Source organism: Centroberyx gerrardi, chromosome 2 (assembly GCF_048128805.1).
Source record: "Centroberyx gerrardi isolate f3 chromosome 2, fCenGer3.hap1.cur.20231027, whole genome shotgun sequence".
NCBI lineage: Eukaryota > Metazoa > Chordata > Actinopteri > Beryciformes > Berycidae > Centroberyx > Centroberyx gerrardi.
The window spans coordinates 14,901,068-14,924,706 of NC_135998.1; the positions used below are offsets into that span (position 1 = coordinate 14,901,068).

A 23,639-nucleotide genomic window follows, 5' to 3' on the forward strand; every position below is an offset into this window, starting at 1 on the left:
TCTGGTTGTTTGGTGAAGGACCGTGATCTTTATAGTGATATTTCACTTTGGCAGAACATCTACATTTGATTTGTTAGTAGACATACATCAGATAACATATTGCTCCACACTTACCACCAGTTTTCTTGTACCTTCATTTGAAAACCTCATTGTAAAATCATACAGCTAACATATTTACAAACCAGGAAAGGCAGGCCCAGGTAATATAAGTGTGTCAGACTTTCTATGAGGTAATTAGGCCTGTTTCCAATTAACATTGATATGAGGAGGAAACAAAATGCTGCATGCCAGTTGTTACAGTGGATCTGTAATGAAGGAACTGTTGGAGGTCTGCACATGTGCTTTCTGAACAGTGAAGTGGTCTATAAAGCTCTTTAAGGACAGACTGTTTGGGCAGCCAGGGTAACAGAGGCCCAGTACAACTGTTAACTGTTTACAACTGTTTTAGGATCACTATCAGCACTCCTGAATTAAATCAACCAACACAAGACATGTTTACAGTGGTAGATTTGACATTAGATGCCTTATTTTTGGCTGTCAATCAGACTGACAAACTATTACTCTGGTGCTTATTCTACAAGAATATCCTTTCTGTTTGTGCACCTTCTTACGCCTCCACTCGCTTGTGTCTAGCTTTGGTTTTAGAACGGCTTGCTAATCCAAAGAGTAATTATCTTTATTACCAACATCAGGACAACTCCCTATAAGCTGTGTGCACCGATCTGTGTCAAGGTAGAAACCTCAACTATCTACTTTGTCAACACACCCACACAACAATTTATGGGTGTGACATGTAGACTGACTGTTTTTTTTGTTTGTTTGTTTTTTTTATTTGGACTATTGGCAGATTCTATCATGGTATTTGTCTGTATGCAGCACCTCAGCATATCAAGGATTTCCCTGCTGGATAAGCTGCTTTCTATCAGCTCCTGTCCTGTCTCAAATCCACTGCTTATAAAGACTTTTTTTTTTCTCTCTGACAACACTTTCACCCCAGCATGTAGGCCACACACACACACACACACGCACACACACACACACACACACACACACACACACACACACACACACACACACACAAAATATACACTTCTCCCTGCCAGTGTGAGGTGGTGTTCATCCAGTAAACAGGAAATGTTTTTCTGATACTTTGAGGGTTGTTTGTTTTTATTTTGTTCTCACACTCTCACACAATTAAAAGAGCAATGACTGCTTTGAGACCAAAGCAAAACCCGAAACAACCACAATAGTCTAGACATCAACTCACTGAGCTCTATAGACCAGGGGCTGTATTCAAAAAGCTGCTAAGAATAAGAGCACTGATCTAGGATTACTGGTCGAGTCACATGGCCATACACAAACTTTAGGATGACTGCAGTGGTAAAATGGCCTATCACTATTCTTAGATATATTGTTTATTTTATGAATACAGACCGAGAACTATAGAGTGTAAATTTAAAACTCTCACCTGGTCCAAAATGTATGTTTCACACATTTAATTTCAAACATGTTTTTTTACACATAGGGCTACACACACACACACACACACACGCACACACACACACACACACACACAAAACAATAGGTGAACTATGATACCATCAATACTTCTGAGGTGTTACACAACATCGCAGTCCAGGGTCCTGATTTTGATACAAGATTATTTACATGGATCCACTTCTGTCAATAATAACGATAATGTCCATCACAGATTTACTCTGACTTTGGTTTCACATTCAGTATGTTTGTTTACATATGATATAGATTATGAGTCTATAAAAGCACTTGTTGGGAGTCTGGACAAATCTCTGTCTCCAAAGTACACATAGTGTATGAGATGGAGTCACTGATGGTAGTAAGTTCAGAAATAGAGAACCGGCGGGCTACAATGCGGAATGTTGCGGAACTACATTACAAGTCATAAAATGTGCTGCTTCTATGAGCACAGTGACAGTGTGGGGTCAGATCAGCCTCTGGATGCATGGATATTGCCTGAATCATCACCGCCATTGCTGGGAGCGCTCTCATAAACTCGTTTCCCCTGCTCTTCCTATCTGTCTGCTCCCTGTGGGGCTAACCTGAGCTGGTCTGTGTTCACCCAGGATTGCGGCGATCAAGGCCTCGGGGGCCGTCACCCCGCTGCCTGGAGACACGGGGCTGCGGGGACTGAGGGGGCTGATGGAGGGCGACGGGATGGTGTCGGGGGAGACCAGCCGCTCCTTCTTAGCGGCGGAGCAGGGTGAGCGGCTACACGTCTGGCCTTCTTTGGGGCGAGGACAGAGGCTGAGGCCCTGCAGGGAGGGAAGGGGGTTAGAGGAAAGAGCAGGGACGGCGGGGCTGCGGCTGCGCCGGTGGCGGTGGTGCTGTTTTCCGATTTTAGGGCTCGGGCTGCGGGAGCATGGAGCCAGCAGGACCAGGGTGCTGTCATCTTCTGAGCTGACGTCAGAGCTGTCGGAGCGACACACCGTGGGGCTGTGGACTGGAATCTGGATCTGTGGAGGATTTGAGAGGACATGGTCATATGAGAGAGGGCAGTGAAGAGGTATATTCATTCATTGAGACTTCAAAAGTGGGAGTAAGAGTCCTATTTCTTTGGCAGTTGGCAGTTTTTACCTGGATGGGTAATGACACTCCAACAATAGTGTTCATGTTATTACTGTAGTAACCCAGGATGTATTCCCCATCATCCCTTGGCAAGTCCTCTTCTGTAAATGTCACCTGAGAGGAGAGAGGAAGAGAAAGAAATGAACTGTGAGTTGTGGCACAAAATAGAGAAAGACCTTCTGAATTTGTGAAAGAGTATCCGGCACACCTGTGTCACATGCTCTCCCTTGGCCCACACATATGCTACATAATCCTTGTGATGTCTGAATCCAACCTGCGTAGACAGATGACAGATGGCAATAATTATGAATATTGATACTGGCCACCAAATGATAAGAATTCATCAGGAGGGTGTTGAGCTAATCTAAAGCAAATCGCCCTGCAGATGTGAATTCTGTCTACAACAAAATCAGAATTACCTTGTATATTGCTACCCAGTCCCATGAGCTGCGCTGATAGGTTGATGCCACAGTGAATCTGACTGTAGCGTCGGAGACTTTAGTCCATTCCTTGGTTATCTGCAGTTCCACCAGGGGCATATCCACCTTGAATGGGAACTAGAGGAAAGAACGGAAAAGATAAGTAAAACCTAAGAAAACAAACCAAGCAAACAGAGAGGTGTCAACATATAAGACACTGGGTTACAGTGTGATAGACACTGTAAATGAAAATTAATTGATATTAAACTCACATGCAGTGAAAACAGGGCAGAAACAGGCTTATGGTCACTGATAGTGTAGCCCATGTGACTGCGGTATGCATGCTGTGTCACTTTAGTTGCCCCACCCAACCATGAGGTCAGACCACGCTGCAGCGCTGCATTGTGGGTAGGAACCGGGGAGCCGGTGCGACGATGGCGCCAGAGAATGCGATCTGTCCAGGCAGGCTTCCTCTTCTTAGTGCTAACCGAAAAAGAAGTGAACGGGACAGACAGAAGTCATGGTAAGCAACAGTTCTACAGGTTTAAAGCCTCCTGGAAAAATCTCTTAAAACAGCGTTGTCATGGAGATAACTGGACAAACCTGGTGTCATATGTGTGAGTGCCCACATCAAACTTATAAGTAGGTGGGAATTTGAGCGGGCCTTCTATGAAGCCATCCAGGATGGACTCTGTGATTTTAGCCATGTTGAGCTGTTGAGTAGACAAATGATGGGGGGAAAAAAAAGAGGACACATGCCTGGATGAGTTTCATACAACCTGACAGAAGGAAGGGTTCATTTTGTGTTAAAGCGCCCTCTGTTGGCACTGATGGTGATCAAGAGGCGAGCAGGTAAAAGACTTCCATTAGGCTAATGTGCATAGGTAAATGATGAGATGCAAAAGCTGCCTCACCTGGTCTCGCTCCCACAGCAGAGGCAGCTTATTGCTGTCGATGGCGCATTTCACCACATGGATGTCGTAGTCTTCGATACGGAAATTTAGATCCCCAAACCAAAACACTACACTGGGGGGACAGAGGAAAGACAGGCGTTTCATTTACTCTAGGATGACAAAAAGGAGTCAACAACTGCTAATCTAAGTGGATACGATTACGACACTGAAAATCATGTCACCCACTCGTGGTCCAGCACGCCGGTGGCAGTCCCTCCCTCAAATTGCTGCTGCTGCAGAATGCTCTCAAAGTCCTCCATCCGTTGCTCCAGGTTCCTCATGTGAGCTGGCAGGTGACAGTTGAGAAAGCACACTGGGTGGCCGAACACTGTCATCCTCGCGCTGACACCCCCTTTATTCCCCTTGGAGCGAGCGGAAAAGGAAAGGGCAAGGAGAGAACACAGTGTGAAATGGATTCCTGGCGCATAATGTTTGCATGTGACGTTAAAAACCGGCGCGGAGGCACGTATCGGCCGTAACGCCGCGCAGGACAAGAGGACGGTGTTTTGAAGCCAGTGAGTCACAGAACCAGAAAGCCAGACAGCCCCGCTGCTGCACTGACCTCAAAGAGAAGGAGACTGCACCAGCAGCAGCCAGGGGTGATGCTGACATCAACATGCACGGGAAGGTCACACACTCACATATGCACACACACCCACGCACGCACGCGCCTGCTGGCAGGGAGCACACACCACCCCTCACCACCCACACAGACACAAACACACCCCCGTTTCACAAGGTGTTTAGTCTCTGCGTCTGCACTCTACAATGCGTGGCACATACCCAGTAGCCGCCAAGTCCTGTGCGTGTGCTTTCTGTCTGCACACCTCTCAGAAATGGAAGGTGGCAGAATTTAGAGAACACCAGCAGTAGCACTCCCTGCATTCGCTGGGACGCCACCTATAGGGATGGAATGGAAGAAAAACAACATGTAGGTTATTGATTAAACTATAGTCAGTTTATTTGCACATTTGTTATGATAAAAAAAAGGACAATACAACTATAAAATGAATTTAGTCATATAAAACATTCACATAAAATATATATACTGTACATACCAATATTATCAATTATTAACATCCCAACATCAGTCATTAAATGTTATTATGACACAATAATAATAAAAGATAGCAGTACCATGCACTGAAAAATCAGCATGAGGGATAAAAGCCTCCACAAATAATTCACAAGAGTCTAACGTGTATCAAGAGATTTTTAACTCCTTACTGACCAGTACATATCCAAACGGACTGAGCGTGTCCATGCAAAGCTCACTCCACTGGTCCGTGAACAGAGCATCTTTCAGCCGCTTGTTTATCATGGAGTTAACTTCCTGCAGACTGGAGGGTGCCAGAAAGTACAAAAATATAATTACCCAGAGAAAAGGGAACAATACGAATAATAGAATAATAAGGATTGTGTGGAGAGCGGTAGGTAGTAGGAGAGGACAGATCAAAATGGACACAGAGATATGACTCAGTGGACGCAGTGGGCTGATTCTCTGGCACGGAGTTTGGCGGAAACGCTTGCTTACCCAATGATAAACATGTCAACGCTGCCATCAGAGACATTTGGTCCAAACAGGGAGGTGATGTCATCTGGAGGAACAGCCGATCCCACGTTCCATGTGACTATGTACACCCTGTCAAAGGATAGCAGAGCCAGGAATGACACATTACATTAAAATATATAGATATAATCCATGGAGGTGTGTGTGTGTGTGTGTGTGTGTGTGCGTGTGTGCGTGCGTGCGTGTGTGCGTGTGTGTGTGCGTGTGTGTGTGTGTGTGTGTGTGCGTGTGTGACAGGAGCACTGGAAAAAAACAAAAAAAGACAGAAAATTAAGTTCAAACCACGCTTTTGCCCCTGTTAGTCTGCCTGTCTGACTGCCAGCAGGATATCTATCTCATATCATATCATATCTCATATAAACTTATGAATGGATTTCCCTGAGCCAAAGAACAATTCATTAGATTTTAGTGGTGGTGATCCAGATCTGTGATTTCAACCTCTAGACGATTATCATTTTTCAGCCATAACTATGAAACTAACGGAGATAGAGACTTTATTCCAAATCCTAACGGTATGTCTACAGGATCAAGAAATCATTTTAACTCAAAACTGAAGTGATAGGAATGATGTCTTTGGGTGTAATAGCAAGTTTGAGAATTGTTCAATGTTGGAGGAGGTTTGCACTATCCGAGTTTAATGCAGTATTATAATCTGAAGATCATTTGGCGTATCTTATCCATTATAAACACAGTTTTAGAAATTTAAACTGAGTTTTTACGAGCAGCCTTTGTTTATGGGAGAAGAACACAAAAGGAAATGTTTCTGGGAACTCTGCCAAGAGAATGTGCTTGTGTCTCTCTGTCAGGTTCGTAAAGCTCTCAGTGAAATACACGGCTTCTGATTCATGTGACATGCTCTGGCACACGTCAGCTTTCTTACAGCCACCGACTGCAGTCACAGAGGTTTGTTTCTGCAGCTGTATTTAGACATAACAGGGAACAATATCCACCAAGGCAAGAACAGAATCTGAACCGGTGTAGAAAAGACAGAGGCCGACTAATCTGAACACAGTGTTCTTCAAAGGCATCATTATTATGTGTCTCACCTGTAGTCATTGGTCTCTCCCCCTGACTGCATCTGTGTTTGGCTCTCTGCTGTGCTCCCGGGTGAAGGGGTCCTCTGAGGCTGAGGACCCAGGCTGGATTTGGGGCTGAGGCTGGAAGGCAGGCTGGGGTTGGGCTGAGGCGGGTGCAGGTTGGGATGGGGGCTCAGGTAAGGCTGGCCGGTGTAAGGCTGAGGGCTGTGAGGAGACTGAGGGCTGTGAAGAGAGAAAGAGGACTCTGTGGGGGACTGCGGCAGGGTGTTGGCACTCTGGGGTCTTGGGATGCAAACTGGAATTGAATGCATATCCTTGGAGGGGTCCTCTGAGACTCTGGTTGGCTTCAGAGCAGGTTTGGTTCCCAGAGCAGTTGGCCTGGGCCGGCTAATGCTAGCTAGCGTTGCCGGACTGGACCCAGACCTGGTGTGGCCTGACTGCATCTGGTCTGTCAGTTTAGTGGGTGCACCAGCAGCCTGCACCGGGCTCAGTCCAGGCGATCTCTTGTGCGCTCCTGAGGGGCTGATGAGAGGGGATTCCTGCACCGCCAGCTGTGACGGTAATCCTGGACTGGTCTCTGTGAACGCATGGTGTCCGGGTTGCACTCTGGGCCGGGCCGGGTCGGTGCCGATTTGTTTCTGCTGCATCCGATCCATCAACCTGCAGGGTGCAGCATATGGATAATTATAACAAAAGGGATAATAAGAGGTTAAACGAGGGGACGATGTTGTGAGATAAAAATAAGACAGCGTAGGTTGCAGGGAGACAACAGACGATCCCAGAGGAGAACGACATGAGGGACCTTTGTGTTTTTTGCCCTTCACCACCTCTGCACTTGTCTTCTCTTGGGTCACAGATCCTCTACATCAATCAGAAAGTCCTTGGTAGACGGGTGAAAGAGAAACAGATTGACCTACAGTGAATGGAAGGAGGACGGATCAAGCTTAAACTGAGCGCCTGTCCACCTCGTGGTCCCCAGGCATCACTGATGATGTCATCGTTGGCAGGATATTGGGCTGAGGAACTAACTTTGGACCCGCATCCTGGACTACATCCCTGTTGCTTAGCAACATTCATTAGCCCCTGACCCTCTTCCTATGCAAAAAACAGGATGGGGGTGGTAGGGTGGGAGTTTAAAGTGCTTTGTGGTTCAAAGCCTTCCACTCTTCATCTCTCTCTCTCTCTCGCTCTCTCTCCCTCCCCACCTGTTAAGAAACCAGGAACCATAATCTCAGACACAGTGTCTGCATGAGATGGGACACACACCACAGCTGCAGATAATGGAGCACAGCACATCAAACAATGTCAACAGATAGGTCACAAGATAGATGATGCCTGACAAGAGCTTGCCTCACTCCAGCCTCTAGGAGGACAGTATCAGGCACAGATGGGCCTCATACCATTTTGTTTATCTCCCCTCCCACACAGAAATTATACACCGCCTTTACTTATTCATGAAATGCAAATCTGTTGGTAACTGAAAATTGCATGTGACCACAGTAGTAACCTGCAAAAGACAGCTTTGTGCAGTGGTGACCAGATAGGCTTGCATCAAATCCACTTTAAAAAGTAAAAAGGTAACTTTGAGTGCTGAAATGGCATAAATCGGCCTTACTGATAGAGTCTATAAGCCTGTAAGTCTGAACGACCTGAGTGAAAGTATTACCAGCTCAATTATCAATATAGCATCTTCTATTCTATTCTTCTATTCTACTTCATTTTTGACAGGACTCATGAAAAATGTCTAGACCACAAAACACAATTTTGCATGCAACAACAACAACAACATAAACAACATACATCTGCAGAGATATCACACAGAGGCTCTGTCTGTGTTACACAGACAAAACATCGTTCTGTTACCTTTCATGCGTTTTCCAAGGTGAACCGCAAAGTGAGCTCACAAATTCAGAGAGGGCAAGGCATCAGTTTCCTTGTCTCGCACGCCAGTCAAGGTACAGGCTACCATACGTGGAGAGCAAGGTCGATTCGTGTGTATACTGACTCAATCAGCCCGCAGGAGCGATGCAACCCGACGGTACCGTGGACAGCGAATGTATCCGTCACGTTCCAGACCGCGCGCCGAGCTGTCACGAGAGGAAGTGGTCACGCTCGATGTGTCTGGATCCATACGCTTGCATGTTGATGTTGGCTACAATATAGCGCGATTATTGATAACGTCATACCCTACTAGCTATTGCGCAGCTCAGCTGACCGGAGCAGCTGTGCAAATCACAACTGTAACTGTAACTAGCGGCACCTGCTCTGCCCCGGCCGAACCGAGACATCACACACATGCAGCAGCACCTTGTTCTGCGCACCCGCCGCGAGAGGTGTGACAGCAGTAGAATCAAAACAAAATCTGCTGCCCGAGTGCAACTCTTTGCCCTAACCCTAATGTATAGTCTGCTATAAATAACTGAGCATCTGTCCTATCAATGACGCACTAATCCCAGAACTTAGCCGCACCGGCGTGTCGAGAATTAAATGTCAGGCTGGCAGGCTGTGTACCTATCTGAGCGCACGAGCCCGTTAATGACATCTTTTTCACACGGCGCTGCGCAAGAGCACTCCAGCTGGACCAGCGAGGTTATGTTTGTAAGGCTGTTCCAATAGGTCATTCACCAAGGAGTACTACTGATTGACCCAGTATAACGACTGGCAAGATGTGAAGCAAAAGAATGGCCCTGTTCAAGATGATGTTTGATGATGATGATGATGATGATTACTATAAGGCTGACTTTACACAATGCAATTAGTTGCAGGTTTCCATGTCAACAAACGCATCCTCATCCAAATGATGATACAAACCTATTTCATACGTTTTATTTTTATTGGATGGTTCTCCTACTAACTGTAACACAATTAAGTTGCATGGAGCTGAAGTTGCAATCAAGTTGCACCATGTAAAGTCAGCTTATATTACTTACACACAGTCACACAAATCATTCAGCAGCTGAACTGTGCATTGTATCAGTGGGCCTGTAAAAAAGTGAATTGGTGCAATTAATTCAACCAAACCTCATTATCTACATCCTTAGAACACACAGCACAAATTTAAACCACGGATACCAAAGTAGGCTACTGCTCAAATAGTTTGCAATAAAACATGTAGAGTGGTTGAATATGGTCTCAGGCCTCTTCTGCTATGCAATTTTCTGTCACTGCTCTCTCCCCAGCATGGTGTGGCCTGTGATGTCCTGATTAGACTGAAGTATGAATTGTTAATATCAATAGCCTACTTTGACAGAAAATTATTTGATACCTGGCATTTTAGATGTGGTCAGTTACAGTTATGATTTGCCAAGAATTCCCTTTATTTCTGAAAATGGCATAGAACCTGAATAATATCTGTTTATCATGCAATATCTGATATTCCAGTACAAAAACGTAGGGAGGCTTTCTAGTTCCTCAGGCCTCAGTCACTGCAACCACAGATATCTTTAAACACAAGCTCAAGACCTGTCTCTGCACCCTTGATTTTTCATAGGAACTGATATTTTGTTTTTAATCTTTTATTTTTCCTTTTTATTCTAGCAATTCATTTTCTAGTTTATATTACCTTTTAGATTTTATTATTCCTTTATAATTTTATGGTCTCTCATTTTATTGTCAATTTCCATTTTATCTCTTTTTCATGCTTTTCATTTTATTTCTTATGCAATTTATTTTTATTGCTAATGTGAAGCACATTGCATTTGATTGTACAAAATGTGCAACATAACACTGATTGATTCATTGATTGATGGATTGATTTATTAAATGTGTCTTTAATACTTATACACTGGTTTTTAGCGAGGACAGGCCCCACACAGCATCACCATAAAAGCCATTCCCAGATTCTCTATGGCTTTGACTGAGATTAATGCAGATGTGTAATCTCAGTGGAATGTACTGATCCTAAGTGCCAGCTGTCCGCTGAGAACACATAGACACCGATAAACACACAAACCAATACAAATACTACACATAAGGCACTGTGCATTAAAATTCAAACGATGCTCTAACTACACACATCAAACTGTAAACTACTCAATCTTTTACTACATGGGAGGCATATGATCAGAGACAAAACGTAAATATTATGTTGCAAAAAAGTGCATAACACTATGTGTCTGACCTCAGCTTGTGCTAATGTGTGTTCTAGTCTGTGAAGTTTCCTTAGTTTTACTGTGACTTATCAAGTTTCAGTCTGTGAAGCACTTTGTGTTGCATTTGTTCGTATGAAAAGTGCTATACAAAAATAAAGTCTGATTGATTGATTGATATCATTTGTTAGATTGATATGACAGACAATTACGGAAGCTTGTTTCTGACATGTCAGAGTCTAGGGTCGCTTTTTAGTTTTGACCAGGCCTTTTTCCACCAGGCATCGGTAGAACTCCTGGATGTATGTGTACACGCACTTCCAGTCCGGCTCAGCCATCCGGAGTAAGTCATCAACGTCCAGCAGAGGGGGGCAATCTGCCAGCCTCCTGCAGTTGCGAGAGAGAGAGAGAGAGAGAGAGAGAGAGAGAGAGAGAGAGAGAGAGAGAGACAGAGAGAGATCAACAGAGGGAGAGCCACCGATAATGACTTGAGACACAGGACAACAAAGAAACTGTTTTGTCAGAGCCATTCAGCAGCTTTGCTCCTATCTGCAACGCACCGTTTCACAGCCTGTTTCAGACACGATACATCTGCACCTTCATATTAGGAATGAGAACTCACTCTGCAGTGCTGAAAGCCAGCTGGAAGTTGTCCCTGCGCTTGTTGGGGTTGAGGATGGAGTATTCAAAGGCGTCAGGGAAGAATCGGTGCACCAAGGCGCAGAAGGCTATGCCGTCACTCCAACTTGAGGAGAAGTTGTGGATTTCTACCCCCTGTATCACACCGAAAGAGAATCCGTTTTTAAAAGAGGGAAACAATGTGAGGAAGAATGTGGACCATGAATGAGACAGGGGGAGACAGCGCTATATATAGCTCCAGAGAGCAGTAATTCAGAGATGAAGAGAGTCAGTGCACATTTACCTCATATGGCTCTGTTTTGGCTCTGCACCAATCTAGTAGCATCTGTTTGACATTTTTAGTATTGGGTGCTGCAGCGGCAGGGCATTTCTGGGCCGGGGCTACAGTGGGAGTGGCGTTGCTGAAGAAAAGATACAGGAGACATACTGAATGCATAGAAAGTAGACTTACTTCTGCTCTTTACTGGGCAAATGTTGTTCATAAGAAAAGCTTTCTTTATGTTTTTAGTGGACATGTTCTATAAACATAAGAGACCTATAATGCAGAACACTGTCACATCTGGCTTCAAACAGCTTTAGAAGCAGAGGTGGAAAGTAACTAAGTACTCAAGTACTGTACTTGAGTACAGTTTTGAGGTACTGGCACTTGGGTATTTCCATTTTGTGAGACTTTTTACTTTTACTCCACTACATTTCAGAGGGAACATTGTACTTTTTACTACATTTATCTGGCTGTACCTATGATGGCTGTACCTAGTAGTTACTTTGCAGAATAAGGTTTTACATGCAAAACATACAATAAGCTCATAAAATATGATGCATAGAGTTTATACTACACAACAGTATATGTAGCAGTTAGACCTACAACATTAAAATACTTCTTACAGGTTAATGCATCAATGATTTAACACCCTGAAAGGGACCGTTCTTCAGAAGTAGTACTTTTACTTTTAATACTTAAGGACATTTTACTGCTAATGCTTCTATACTTTTACTTAAGTAAACTTTTGAATTGAGGACTTTTACTTTTAATGGAGTATTTTTCCACTACGGTATTGCTTCTTTTACTTAAGTAAAGAAGAAGAACTTCTGATTAGAAGTCAAGACTCACCTGGCTGTTGTCTTGGAGGGTGATGGAGAGAACTGGCTGGTCGGCTCTAAGGAGAAGCAAATAATAAGAGACATATCAACAAAAGAGGTAAAAAAATAGAAATAAAGCATTAAAACATTAAATACTATGTGTTTTCAAATGCCAGGCACACTCACTGTGTGATGACGGCTGGTTCATGGAGGCCCTTCCTATACTCGTGATCCCGCCTGTTGTTCCTCCTTTGCTTAAGCCCTGCTGCCTCAAGTCCTGCTGCCTGGACCCTCGCTCCTTCTCCCGCTTATCTGATGAGAGGCGATCGAAGGTTGGACAATAAGCATCAGAGAAAGAGAATGTGTAGATGTTGATGTGACAACAGATAGTGGTCTGATGGATGTGTGGTCGCTTCATGTCAGGGCTAATTGTTGCATGTAAGCCAATGTTTTCCTCAGTGTTTACCTCTCTTCTTCTTGAGCAGTTCCCTTAATGCGGCTCGTAGCATTCGTCTCTCTTCAAAATCCACTGCCTTGTCCAGCTGTCAAAGGCAAACCCCAGATTAAAAAAAGAAAAAAGAAAAAAGAGATGAAAAGGTCACACTAAATTCACCTTTTTTAAGAGATATGTTAGTTGAACATTTTCACTTTTTAGTTCACATATTGAAAGGCCAACCACCAATATTGTGCACTCTAGGGATCTGTAACCATCATCACTTAGGTCCCTTCATTTGGAACACTTTGTTTATAAATAATACTTCCAACACATAAACAAGACAGTGAAGCCAACTGATGTCACTTCCTATCACTCTGCTTAAGGTCGCGTCATTTTCAAAAATGAGAACTGAGATAAAACTCGATGACAGCAAATCTTCAAGGCAGCAAATACTGGTTTTCCCATTAATGTTTATGAAGGTCTGCAAAAGTGAACAAAAAAAGAGACAATGCTCTTTTTGCACTGTGTCAAGCTCCCTTCCAAATGCTGTTTGATGGTATATGATTATGTGATTTGATATGTTTCTTTTTCAAACCATCTCTGTAAACCAAATTTCCCTTACAGGACAATAATAGCCTTCTCCTCTCCTCTCTGGCTCACCATCTTATTGAGAACCTCCTCATCCTCAATTGCAGTCAGTTCCTGGCTGGTCAGCGAGCCTGACGGACTGTCAGACACTGCTGGTCCACTGTCAGCCTTTGCCTCCATCTCCAGACCGCTGGATAGTACAGAAACACAGCTCTAATGACACATACTTTAGATATATGTGACAAAAATGGACACAATTGCATGATTATATAGTGTATCTTACAGGCCAACGACAAGAACTGAAAAACATTGCAAGTAAACACACAGGCACACTCTCACTCGCTCTCACACAACAGACACACCTGAAACTGAGACATCTGAATAAAGTTGGAGTTATAGAAGCTGTCAGATGTTTGAAGAGGTGACCATATAACAACATGCAATCATAATAATCAAAAGTTTATCATTCACATAGGACTACAAATGTCTGAATTAGTGAGCATGAATAAACAGACCAGATACGGCTCTTACTTTAAGCTAAAAATGTGCAAAAGTCATGAATAAAGGGAAGAGACTGTTCCATTTGCAGTCTGTTGAGTAATCTGAATATAAACAGAGTGTGTGAGCCTTAACAGACACAAACCATGCAGCCGTGCAGGAAAGGTATTTGTTTTTTTCTCAAGGACCCTTCTCTGTGTCTCAGCTACTGGCTCAGCGCAGCCCAGAAATGGCTAAAACGTGGACAAATATAGTAACGTGTACAAATATAGTAATGTAGTGGAGCAAGGCCATTACTGAAAGCATCTGATAACAGCCTAAAACTATGTGGTCGGGCTCGGGCAAAGAGGGGTTGTAGTTAAGCTCATACACACCAATAACACAAGGTGCACAACATAGAGTAATTAATTCAGAAAAAATAAATTGAGAATGGGGATGGGTGCTGTTCAGGAGAGGTGTCACCTACCTGTTCTCAGGATGCAATCTCCTGTGTCTTGAGGAACAACAGCTGCTGGCAGTGTGTGCGCCCTTCTTACAAGTGTTCAGTATCCTCCTTTCCCCTCCTCTTCCCTTCTTTAAAACTTGTAGAGAGAACTGCTTGAGCCCAGCCCCGGCATCACATCACACCCCACACCACAGCGCTTCATAAGGATGCATGTTTGGGGAGTTAGTGGAGGTTGCTTACATGAACCACCCAAGATGGGAAGGAGGAGGGAGAACGTGTGCTCGGTCTCGGCCTATCTGCCTTCCTGTCCCTCAACACCTTGCTTCAGCACTCGTCAACTAAAACCTCGGATGATGTCATGTGAAACTTTATGGGACATTTCCTCGGGGCGCACTCTGTCTTCTTTAATAACTATTTCTACTCGCTGAGGATTCATTCAGCGCGGCACACAAATCATTTGGTGGGAAAGCGAAGGGTTAAAAGAAGAAAAAAAATGTGAGCAGCACTGCCTTATTGAGGCAAAAGGCTGATGGGTTGCCCAGCAACACCCTGTTTACAGGAAGTAGTGGAATCTCATCTGTAAGGGAGGACAGGACACATATTCCTACGTGCGCACGGATGCAAACACTCATGCACACGCACACAGGCATTCGCACACACACACACCGAAATTAGGCAGAAGACAAAGTAAGCAAAATACACTCAACTCTGAATATGAGGTTTTCATGCTTTTAAGACGGACTGACTGTGGAGTCCTAACTCCACCAAGTGGTCAACACAAGCACATGCTGTATAATCCCTCACAATATAGGATAGCATAAGGCAGTGGTTCTCAAACTGGGGGTCGGGACACCACAAGGGGTTGAGAAATAATTTTGGGGGGTCGTGAGATGATTTATGGAATAGGAAAAAAACAGATTTCTACTACACAAATGTATTATCATGTGTATTTTTTCATCTTTTTCTCAAATTTTTGCTGAATAGTAATACTGAATAGTTCTCAGCCTCCAGGCCTCCAGACCTGAAAGGGAAAATCATTCTTTGGTTGAACTGTTCACCACTCTGCATAGCAGCCTGTGACTGGGGGCAAGGAGGCGTCACTTTGTTTTAAGGGGTCATGAGCCAGAAAGGTTGACAACCACTGGCATAAGGTTCAGTTCCTGGTCTTAATCAAACTCCTGCTAGTGGGAAGCCACTTAAATTTATTTGACCATCTAAATTTGTAATATATTAACATATGTTACTGAAAAAATTCCCTTGTACTTAGAAAATAAGGTTTTATTTGAACTACTTACCCTTGTGTCTAGAAATTCCAACCTTTTTCAGCCAAATTCTAACCTTTTTCAGCTTTTAGTGTGACTTAAGTGTGACATGATAAAATTAGACTTGGATAGTCTCAAAACAAATTTCCCTACAGGACAATTAAGATTTGAATTGACGTGAATTGAAATGTGTGGGGGCGTCACACTGGATTTCCATGCTTTAATGTGGGTGACAACTCTGACTCAGTAATGAGGTGATTGGGTTTGTTATGCTTTATTGGATCAGTCCATTTATTTTTAATCAAGCAGTTGCAGATCACGTTTATATGAATTGCCTATGTCATTGCCCCTAAACAGCAGCACCTACGGCCACTGTTGGCATTCAAATTATTTACCAAACAATTTGACAAAATGACAAATCAAATCACTCCTTGCTGGACCTTGCTGTTAAAGGCGCATTCAGCAAAACACACAAACTGCAAAAAATTCAGTATTTTTCTAGAAATGTCACTGTCATTTGTCTACAGTATGTCCAAATAAGGCATGAGGCAATCGTTTCATTCTTGAACCAGTATATTTTAACCAGCCATTCACGACTGTAAAATACATAAATATAATAAAATAACTATTTACATCCAACTAACTTTGCAAACAATCAAAACCAGTATGTACACAGGAACCATAGGCTTTGAAGGCAGCATCTTCATACCTCGTCAGTGCAATATGCGCTTCGTCCCTCCATCACAACCTGCCAAACACAACACCATGAGAACAAGCAGCCATGCCCGTCAAACTGCCATAGACTGGGATAGTTGAACAACCAAACCAAGAGTCTACAACTGGAGAGGCCTACTGTGGCTAGTGATGTATCCTTAACATAGGCCTTCATATGCCTATGTATCAAAAGTCTTGTCAAATATGATACATCTTTGCAGTCCTTTTCCACTGATGGATTACTGTCTATCACACATGAGCAGTTGACATATCTTGGAAGTTGAGAGGCTATCAGCTGCTTGATCTCACTCCAACATCTATTTACTTTATCAATTAATAACAGAGCATAACAAGCCCTATTTAACAATTGAGGTATTCAATAATGTAAAACCAATAACAGGATCCTCTGTACATGACCTTTAAACTTGTAACTGAGGATTGTTGACGATGCCAGTTATTCGACGTGTTCTAATAACAAAAGCCATTTCACCAACTGCAACATTGTTTTATTACTCCTCAGCACAGTCCATATCTTTCTTGTAGTGATTTCTACTGATTGAGGGCTTATGAAAGACATCTTGGGTTAATCCCGGCCATGTATTCACCCTCAGTGTGATATGATGCTCAGGTCACAATGCTGCCATTGTATCTAAACTATAGATGGCAGCCTAAAAAGATCAAATAAGACAATTGGCATTTCCTCCGTTTCCTTCCCAATCAAAGACACATCAAGTGAAGTCTTTCAACATTCAATCCTGCCTACTGCTGTGCTTATGGCAAAATACAGAGAAAATGTGGCAGATGTTAGTAAATAAAATATCTCTAACTCTCTAACTATGGATGGCTTAGTTGTTTTTTGTCTTGTGAGAAGCTAAACTGAATCTCAGCAATGAGACTGAGACTGAGACTGATCACGTCCGGTCACTGACAGGACCAAACAGCATAACTAAAGATCAGGCTTTCAGAAGTCAACATTTGGCATACATCAGATGAAGGAGGGAATAACAGAGACATCCTGTATCATTTAAAATCCTTACAGGAGCGCTGGCATGCAATCCCATGCCGAAATAAAAGAGTTACACCAGACCTCTCTAAGAGAGAGCAGGCAGCTAAGAAAGGTGCAGGACAGACCGGTGGCTTCTACTGACCTCTAATAGATCAGTAATATTATATATTCGCGTGCAAGGCGTTTTGATCCTCAACAGGACTGTTTTAAAACCTGAAAATGTAATTCTAATTCAAGGACCAAAATCTACAGCATTACAAAGCCTCTGATTGCTATGGCCATTCAAAAACAAATTAAATATTTTCTTCTTCACAAATATTAAAAGGGGCATAAAATATGTTTTGTGACTAAATAAAAGGTCATTAAAATGCATTGTAAATACTGAGAGAAAACAAAATAACACTGCCCAGCAGAAGTCAGTTTTCAAGATGTGCTGGTTAACCAATTTTTTTAAAAGTGGCACCCACCGAAGGGATACATGAAACCTACCAGATGACATTGGTTAGACTCTCGGACGCAACCTGAAAGGAAAGCTCAGTCTTTTTTTTCTCAGCATTTCCACAGGGAAAAGACTGCTAAAGTTGGGTGACACTCCTTAGAGAGTGTGTGAAGCTAATAATAGAGGTATGCTGCAGTGAGCGCACTATTGTAAAAGATGGAAGTAATTGGACTAATTCTAGAGAGACCTTTTTTTTTAAGCTGGTATGGGAAAAAATCTAGGCCTTAAGTGGGAAGCCACGCTGAGGTTCATAGGGGAGGACAGAAGACGGGGCTCGGGCCTCCTCTTAGATAGACGTGTGCTTCGGTAGATAAAATACATATCTGACTAGAACTGAATTAGTGCCATGCCATTACACAGAAATGTTGGCTTGTAAAATCCATCTAGACAAAAGCTCTAGCACTACAACAAATGCAGCGTCCTCATTTAATGAGCTTCCCCCTCGCACACAAACAAAAAGCTGCCAGAAAACCCAGTCCCCTCCCATGGTAGGACCAGGCGAAAGTCAGGTAACAGTACCATGAATATATATATATATTGTTTTTTTTTAGTTTTTTTTTTTTTACAAATTGTGCCCATTCATTTGAGGTGGAGTGTTCTCTGCCCCCCCCTCCACCCCCACGCCGTAACATTAGGCTCTCTGCAGCCTACAATATCCACAACAGCCACCCGAAACCTCTATTAGAGCCCTCTGCAAATGAGAACATTTTCACAGTGGAGTAGTATGAGTGACAGTGCGGATACCTCATGAGGTATCAAACTGTTTAGTGTGCTCATGCATGCATATACCACTATAGGCTATGTATGAGTGATGTACAGGTAAAAGGAGAGAATTTAACTGTCACTGTCATGAAGGCAACCGTTTTCTAAGTCAGTCCCCCTTTGCAGACTCCTGTTCCATGAGACCACAGGAGAAATAAATAAATTGGCACAGTGAAGAAGTAAAAAAAACAGACTGAACTGTAGAAGCTCAGTCGCGTCATCAGTGACAATGAGGTCATGCTCCTTCTGTTGCTTTTGACCCCTGTTCAACTTAAAACACAACTACAACCGGGGTTTCTATCACTTTTATCTTTCCACTTTCCTATTCCCTCCTTCAGCCTTTCATTTCAGTCTATCTTGTCTTCCTGTTTCCCATCCGCTCTCTGCTGATGATACGGTGGGGTCAGTTCAGATGCACTAGTGTTGTCCATGTCCTCCCCGCTCCCATCGTGGAACGCCCCCTGTCCCGACCCCTTAGCTTTGGCTCTGCGTGCGTCCAGGTAGCTGGCGATAAACTCGGAGTTCTGATAGATGAGCATGCCGGACAGCGTGAGCACCACGCCGGCGCAGCTGAGGGCGGACAGCTCGCTGCCGAAGAGCAGCTGAGAGAGCAGCAGGTTTCCCACCACGCTCAGGTTGCCGAGGATGTGCAGAGTGACAGCGGAGGTGAGCGTGATGACGCAGCAGCTGGCCAGGTTGTACATGACGGAGCCCAGGCAGCTGAGCAGGATGAAGACCCACAGGTGGCGGTCGTAGTGGAGCGGAGACTCCAGCATAGCCCAGTTCTCCAAGGCCAGAGCCGCCACGGCCAGGATGCAGAAACTAGGAATGGACATCAGGTAGAGCAGGAACACAGAGTTGATTTTCTCCTCCTGAAGCAAAATACCTGAGTAGAGAGAGAAATATAAGAGCTGGTGCAAACTTGAGTTTAACACAAAAGACAGACGTCACAAAAGAACATTCCTACGATGTTGAAATGTCCTCCTCTCCAAATACCCTATACATAATAACAGAGTATTAAATATCCTTGGAGGAGGCGACCTGTTCGCTTAAATAAAAAGACATGTGCAACACTTAAGTGTGTCAGAGAAAAGTAAACATATGACGGTCACCATTACGACCACAAGAGAGAGAGAGAGGATGAAAATAGCTTGTTGAAACTTGAGACAACATCGTCCGGTGGGTTTGGCATTTCAGGATGGACTCAAACCTTCAGTCGTGATTAAAAATAAAATAGTTATGTGCTACAACTTCCATCTGTTGAACCTAGCACCAGTGGTTTACAAGTAGCCAGTGGTTTACTTCTCCTGCTGTATACTTATTTACCCGTATTTAACAAGGCAAGTTGGCCAACACGTTGAACAGCAGCAGCCTGGGGGAAGAGAGGCAGACTGAGGGAAAATAACAAGTACAAACACTGTGGAGATTTTCAACACATCCACAGTCCTGTACTGTTGGTCACTGAGCGGCTACAGCGGAGCATTTGGGGGTGAAATGCCTTGATCGTGTGTGTGCTTCCATGTCTGTTGCTTTGTGTGTACCTACATGTCTGCTACTGTGTGTGTATTTGCTCACATATCTGCTGCTAATTCAGCATGTTTGTGTGTAGATTACCTCACATTTGTTGCTATGTGTATGCATGTTGGGGGTGTGCCAGCTTGTGTGCATGTAGACTGCCTCATATTTGTCCTGTCTGTCTATCTGTACTTTACCTGTAATCTGTACAAATGATTACATGTTGTTGTGTTTTTATATGTATTTTTTTAACTACAGTTTCTGGCTAATAACATCTGGCCACAGGGACTACAGTTGAAAATTAGCCAGTTGGCTGACACTGGCACATTTACACTCGGGTCGATTAATGTGCACTGTTCCTGTTTAAGAAATAAATAATTAAATGAAACGGGCACCTCGATGACAGCTGTTGGAGAAAAGAAGGTGTCTTATTGACTTTCCCCACCGAGACATCATCAGTTGGCCCGGGGATTTGAACTGATGACTTTCCGGTCACAAGCCTGCCTCTCTAACCACTGGGGTTACAGCTGCTGCTCCTCGTACAAAGCATGAAGCCTTAAGTCCCTCTGAGCAAAACACAGTATCTGATTTTTTGTTATGTAAGAAATTAAGACAAGGCCTTAAAGTATTTTAAGAAACTCTACTTTCTGAGGCTTCTTTCTTCCCTGACAATTACCATACTATGTAGACTAATGACGTTAGAAAGCCTAATCCACCACACAAAACACACTGATCCGTGGTGGATACAGTTTTCAGAAACCACCATTACAGTAATTCCTAGGACAAATGCTTCCTGAGCCGAGAACATGAGCTAAATGACTGTAGTGAGGTTACTACTTAACATAACACAGCCCATCTGACATGAATTCAAGAGAGGAATCCGTCTATTTTCCAGGACATGTTTGATCAAACTGCACACCTATATTCAGTCTTAAATGATACTGGCTGTTAAAAGTTAATTTACATGCATTGGCAGCATTTCACAGATCATTTGCATTGGCAAATGCTCCCCCATGAAGATATGTTTTTTAATAGGCCTACGTGTCCTTTAAATGTTCATTTCTAAACACATGGAGAGAAAGAATTGGAAACGCTTGATTTTCTAGGACCCTCAAAAGGTTTCCACATTTTATTCACTTTCTCAAATTTGAAGCAGGATGCATTAAAGCGAAAATAATCTATTTTTCCAGGATGTGGAGAACCCTGCCCATTCTACCCTATAGACACTTCTTGGTATTTATAGCACATGGACTAATGGGGGTGAAGAAACCAGAAAATTCCACCTTAAGGTATGGGTGTGTTACTGGACTGAGGAGTGAGTCACTGAGTCACTAAAAAGTTCCAGGACTGCAGACTGCTGCGGTGTAGGAGGGAAACGCCAACATACACCCCGCTGTCAGTGGCATGAGACATGATTTCCATTTTCACAAGGAGGCGAGGATTTCACATTCCTCCTCAGGAAGATTATCTATTATTTTATTTTTTTTTAAATTTATTTATTTATTTGTTCCGCTCATGGTAATGCACAGCTCCAGAAAAGAAAAAAAAGCAATTCACAATCAAAACACAACTCAATTTACACATTCCATGACCGAAAAGGAGCAGGGAGAAGAAAATCTACAATAGTTACGACAGTTTAACACATCAAAACAAAATGTTTACAGTTTGAGGTGACAACAAGCATGGATCATGATGAAAGACTGTTGTACTTACTCTGCTGAATGGTCTTGACACCCCTCAACATAGTCGCTGCGAATACAAAGAAACAGCCGGTCTGATCAAACTGGACCTCGCCCATGATGCTGAAGGAGGCTCCCAAGCAGATGGGCATCATGGCTGTGTATTTGAGGATATGATGCTGCTTGCCCAGGATCAGCGTAGAGATGGCCAGAGTAAAGAGCGGGGTGGTGGTGTAGATCATTTGTGCAAATGACAGCTGGACATAGTTCAGACCCACGTTGCCGAAGGCGATACTGGCACAAAATGTCAAACTCAACAGGAACACCTTGCACTTAGCGCTGGGGGTCAGGTCCTGCTCCCCGACTCCTTTGTGGCGGATCACTCTCAGCTTGATCAGCCCATAGTCCACAACAATAGCCGTCAGCATGTGCAGGGCCGATAACAGTAGAGGGTACCTGAAGTTGTACACAGCGAATATCCATTTGTTGAGACTGGAGATGGTTGTCCCCGTCACCAGCCACACGATGACAGCGGAGAGGAGATGGAGCATCTCTGCGGGTGGCCTTCTGCCCGTCTCTCGCCGAGTCGCCTCGCATTTTGAGAAGCCATCGGCGTTGATCATGTTCGGATCATCGTCGTCTCTGTAAGGAAAACACATACTGACTTGGCAACGCAGCCGCACGCTCATCTCCACATGCACACCGACTCTGCTCGGGGCGACAACATGATCACCAAGTTATAAAACCCGAAAATACTCTGCGATGTGACTGGTTTTTCTCCGCGGCGTGGCTGCCACAGTCTTGCTCTTTGTTGTCTAGTAAACCTGCATTTTCTGTACCGCCTATGGACACGTGCTTCTATTTTGCACTGAGGACTGGTTGTGTAACCCACCCCGTACAAGCAAAAAAAAAAAAAAAAAGAGAAAGAAATGACAGATGCTAGACCAGGAAGGCAGAGGGGGAGAGGAGAGCTACTCGGGGCGGGCTGGAGAGCAGTAGACGCGCCTTCTCCACGACGGGGACTGGTGTGATTGGTTATTATCTAGAAATGCAGCCATGAACTGATGATGACGACTCGGTTTGATGCAAAAAAAAAAGGTTTGTGAGATGACAGCAGTGCGGTACACACCACGGGAGAGCCCACTGATCCGCCTGTAACTCAATATTATTATTCGAAATGCCAGAAAGCGCGGTTCGACATGCGTATCCTACCCGCACCTCATGGGTGTTTTGTGAACATGCTTGTTTTAAAATAGACGCTTACTTCATGGCTGCCGAGATCTTGTGATTCCCTCGCCACCGGAGCAAAGGGAAATCCTGTGCTTCAGCCAGCTCGGGCTGAGTGAGAAACGGTGCTGTTCACAAATAATAACACAGTAAAAACACGAACGGTTACGCTTCACGACGATGCACAACTCTGATTTAACGTCGATTCGTGTCAAAGTAAGATCGGTAAGCTAGGTAAGCAAGTGGGCCAGCCTGGACGATATCTGATAATATAAAAGGTACAAGGTGGGTTAGTTAGCTAACAATAACCGTTGCTGTCACTTGACACCGGGAGCTCGATGTGTCTGGCCTTGGCTTGTGTTGTCATGCTAAAATCACTCCAGCTAGCTAAGTTAGCCAACCTGTCTAATAACTGTAAAGAGGCTCGGTTAGCTAACGTTAAAACACGGGCTAGCTCGACGAGTCGACCGGCAACTCGGTGATGTTCGCTGTCGAAATCTGTTCGTAAAGTTACACGATGACAGCACATTTACTCATTTGTGTTTCATCTTTACCTTGTTCTCTGTGTACCTTTGGTTTGACAGCATCCCAGTATCCCCGTCGGTCGCCGTGCACGCT

General features: G+C 43.9%; 3 protein-coding genes across 5 annotated transcripts; all 3 read right to left on the reverse strand.

Moving 5' to 3' along the window:
- Positions 1-2,024: 2,024 nt before the first annotated feature.
- inpp5ja (inositol polyphosphate-5-phosphatase Ja) lies at positions 2,025-7,239 on the reverse strand. The gene is made up of 12 exons (XM_071913525.2): positions 6,593-7,239; positions 5,511-5,618; positions 5,208-5,316; positions 4,760-4,876; positions 4,163-4,338; positions 3,938-4,049; positions 3,627-3,736; positions 3,296-3,506; positions 3,024-3,161; positions 2,813-2,878; positions 2,614-2,718; positions 2,025-2,492 (listed from the first exon to the last, which is right to left on the reverse strand). The coding sequence occupies exons 1-12, from the start codon at positions 7,237-7,239 to the stop codon at positions 2,025-2,027; spliced, it is 2,367 nt and encodes a 788-aa protein (XP_071769626.2).
- Positions 7,240-10,332: 3,093 nt separating this feature from the next.
- On the reverse strand, positions 10,333-14,506 carry smtna (smoothelin a). Its single transcript, XM_071913524.2, has 8 exons — positions 14,379-14,506; positions 13,487-13,604; positions 12,857-12,932; positions 12,577-12,702; positions 12,422-12,467; positions 11,594-11,711; positions 11,294-11,445; positions 10,333-11,058 (listed from the first exon to the last, which is right to left on the reverse strand). The coding sequence occupies exons 2-8, from the start codon at positions 13,592-13,594 to the stop codon at positions 10,911-10,913; spliced, it is 774 nt and encodes a 257-aa protein (XP_071769625.1). The 5' UTR covers positions 13,595-13,604; positions 14,379-14,506; the 3' UTR covers positions 10,333-10,910.
- A 1,668-nt stretch (positions 14,507-16,174) lies between these two features.
- On the reverse strand, positions 16,175-23,639 carry slc35e4 (solute carrier family 35 member E4). 3 transcript variants are annotated; one of them, XM_071913545.2, is made up of 3 exons: positions 23,576-23,639; positions 21,829-22,436; positions 16,175-19,486 (listed from the first exon to the last, which is right to left on the reverse strand). In XM_071913545.2, the coding sequence occupies exons 2-3, from the start codon at positions 22,415-22,417 to the stop codon at positions 18,948-18,950; spliced, it is 1,128 nt and encodes a 375-aa protein (XP_071769646.1). In that variant the 5' UTR covers positions 22,418-22,436; positions 23,576-23,639; the 3' UTR covers positions 16,175-18,947. The 3 variants fall into 3 exon arrangements, with proteins under 3 accessions (XP_071769646.1, XP_071769645.1, XP_071769644.1); XM_071913544.2 differs by lacking the exon at positions 23,576-23,639 and adding an exon at positions 23,059-23,550; XM_071913543.2 differs by lacking the exon at positions 23,576-23,639 and having other exon boundaries at positions 21,829-22,734.

What these genes read in the sequence shown, in the direction of transcription:
- inpp5ja (XM_071913525.2), bottom strand. Translation starts at nt 7,239, where the DNA reads ATGGATCGGATGCAGCAGAAACAAATCGGCACCGACCCGGCCCGGCCC. An exon ending in ACCGGCGTGCTGGACCACGA is followed by an intron (nt 4,050 to 4,162) that starts GTGGGTGACATG and finishes CTGTCCCCCCAG; the next exon opens with TGTAGTGTTTTGGTTTGGGG. An exon ending in AGGGAGAGCATGTGACACAG is followed by an intron (nt 2,719 to 2,812) that starts GTGTGCCGGATA and finishes CTCTCCTCTCAG; the next exon opens with GTGACATTTACAGAAGAGGA.
- smtna (XM_071913524.2), bottom strand. Translation starts at nt 13,594, where the DNA reads ATGGAGGCAAAGGCTGACAGTGGACCAGCAGTGTCTGACAGTCCGTCA. An exon ending in ACTGCTCAAGAAGAAGAGAG is followed by an intron (nt 12,703 to 12,856) that starts GTAAACACTGAG and finishes GCCTCTCATCAG; the next exon opens with ATAAGCGGGAGAAGGAGCGA. An exon ending in CCAAAACAGAGCCATATGAG is followed by an intron (nt 11,446 to 11,593) that starts GTAAATGTGCAC and finishes GGTGTGATACAG; the next exon opens with GGGGTAGAAATCCACAACTT.
- slc35e4 (XM_071913543.2), bottom strand. Translation starts at nt 22,483, where the DNA reads ATGAGCGTGCGGCTGCGTTGCCAAGTCAGTATGTGTTTTCCTTACAGA. An exon ending in TGTCAAGACCATTCAGCAGA is followed by an intron (nt 19,487 to 21,828) that starts GTAAGTACAACA and finishes CTCTCTACTCAG; the next exon opens with GTATTTTGCTTCAGGAGGAG.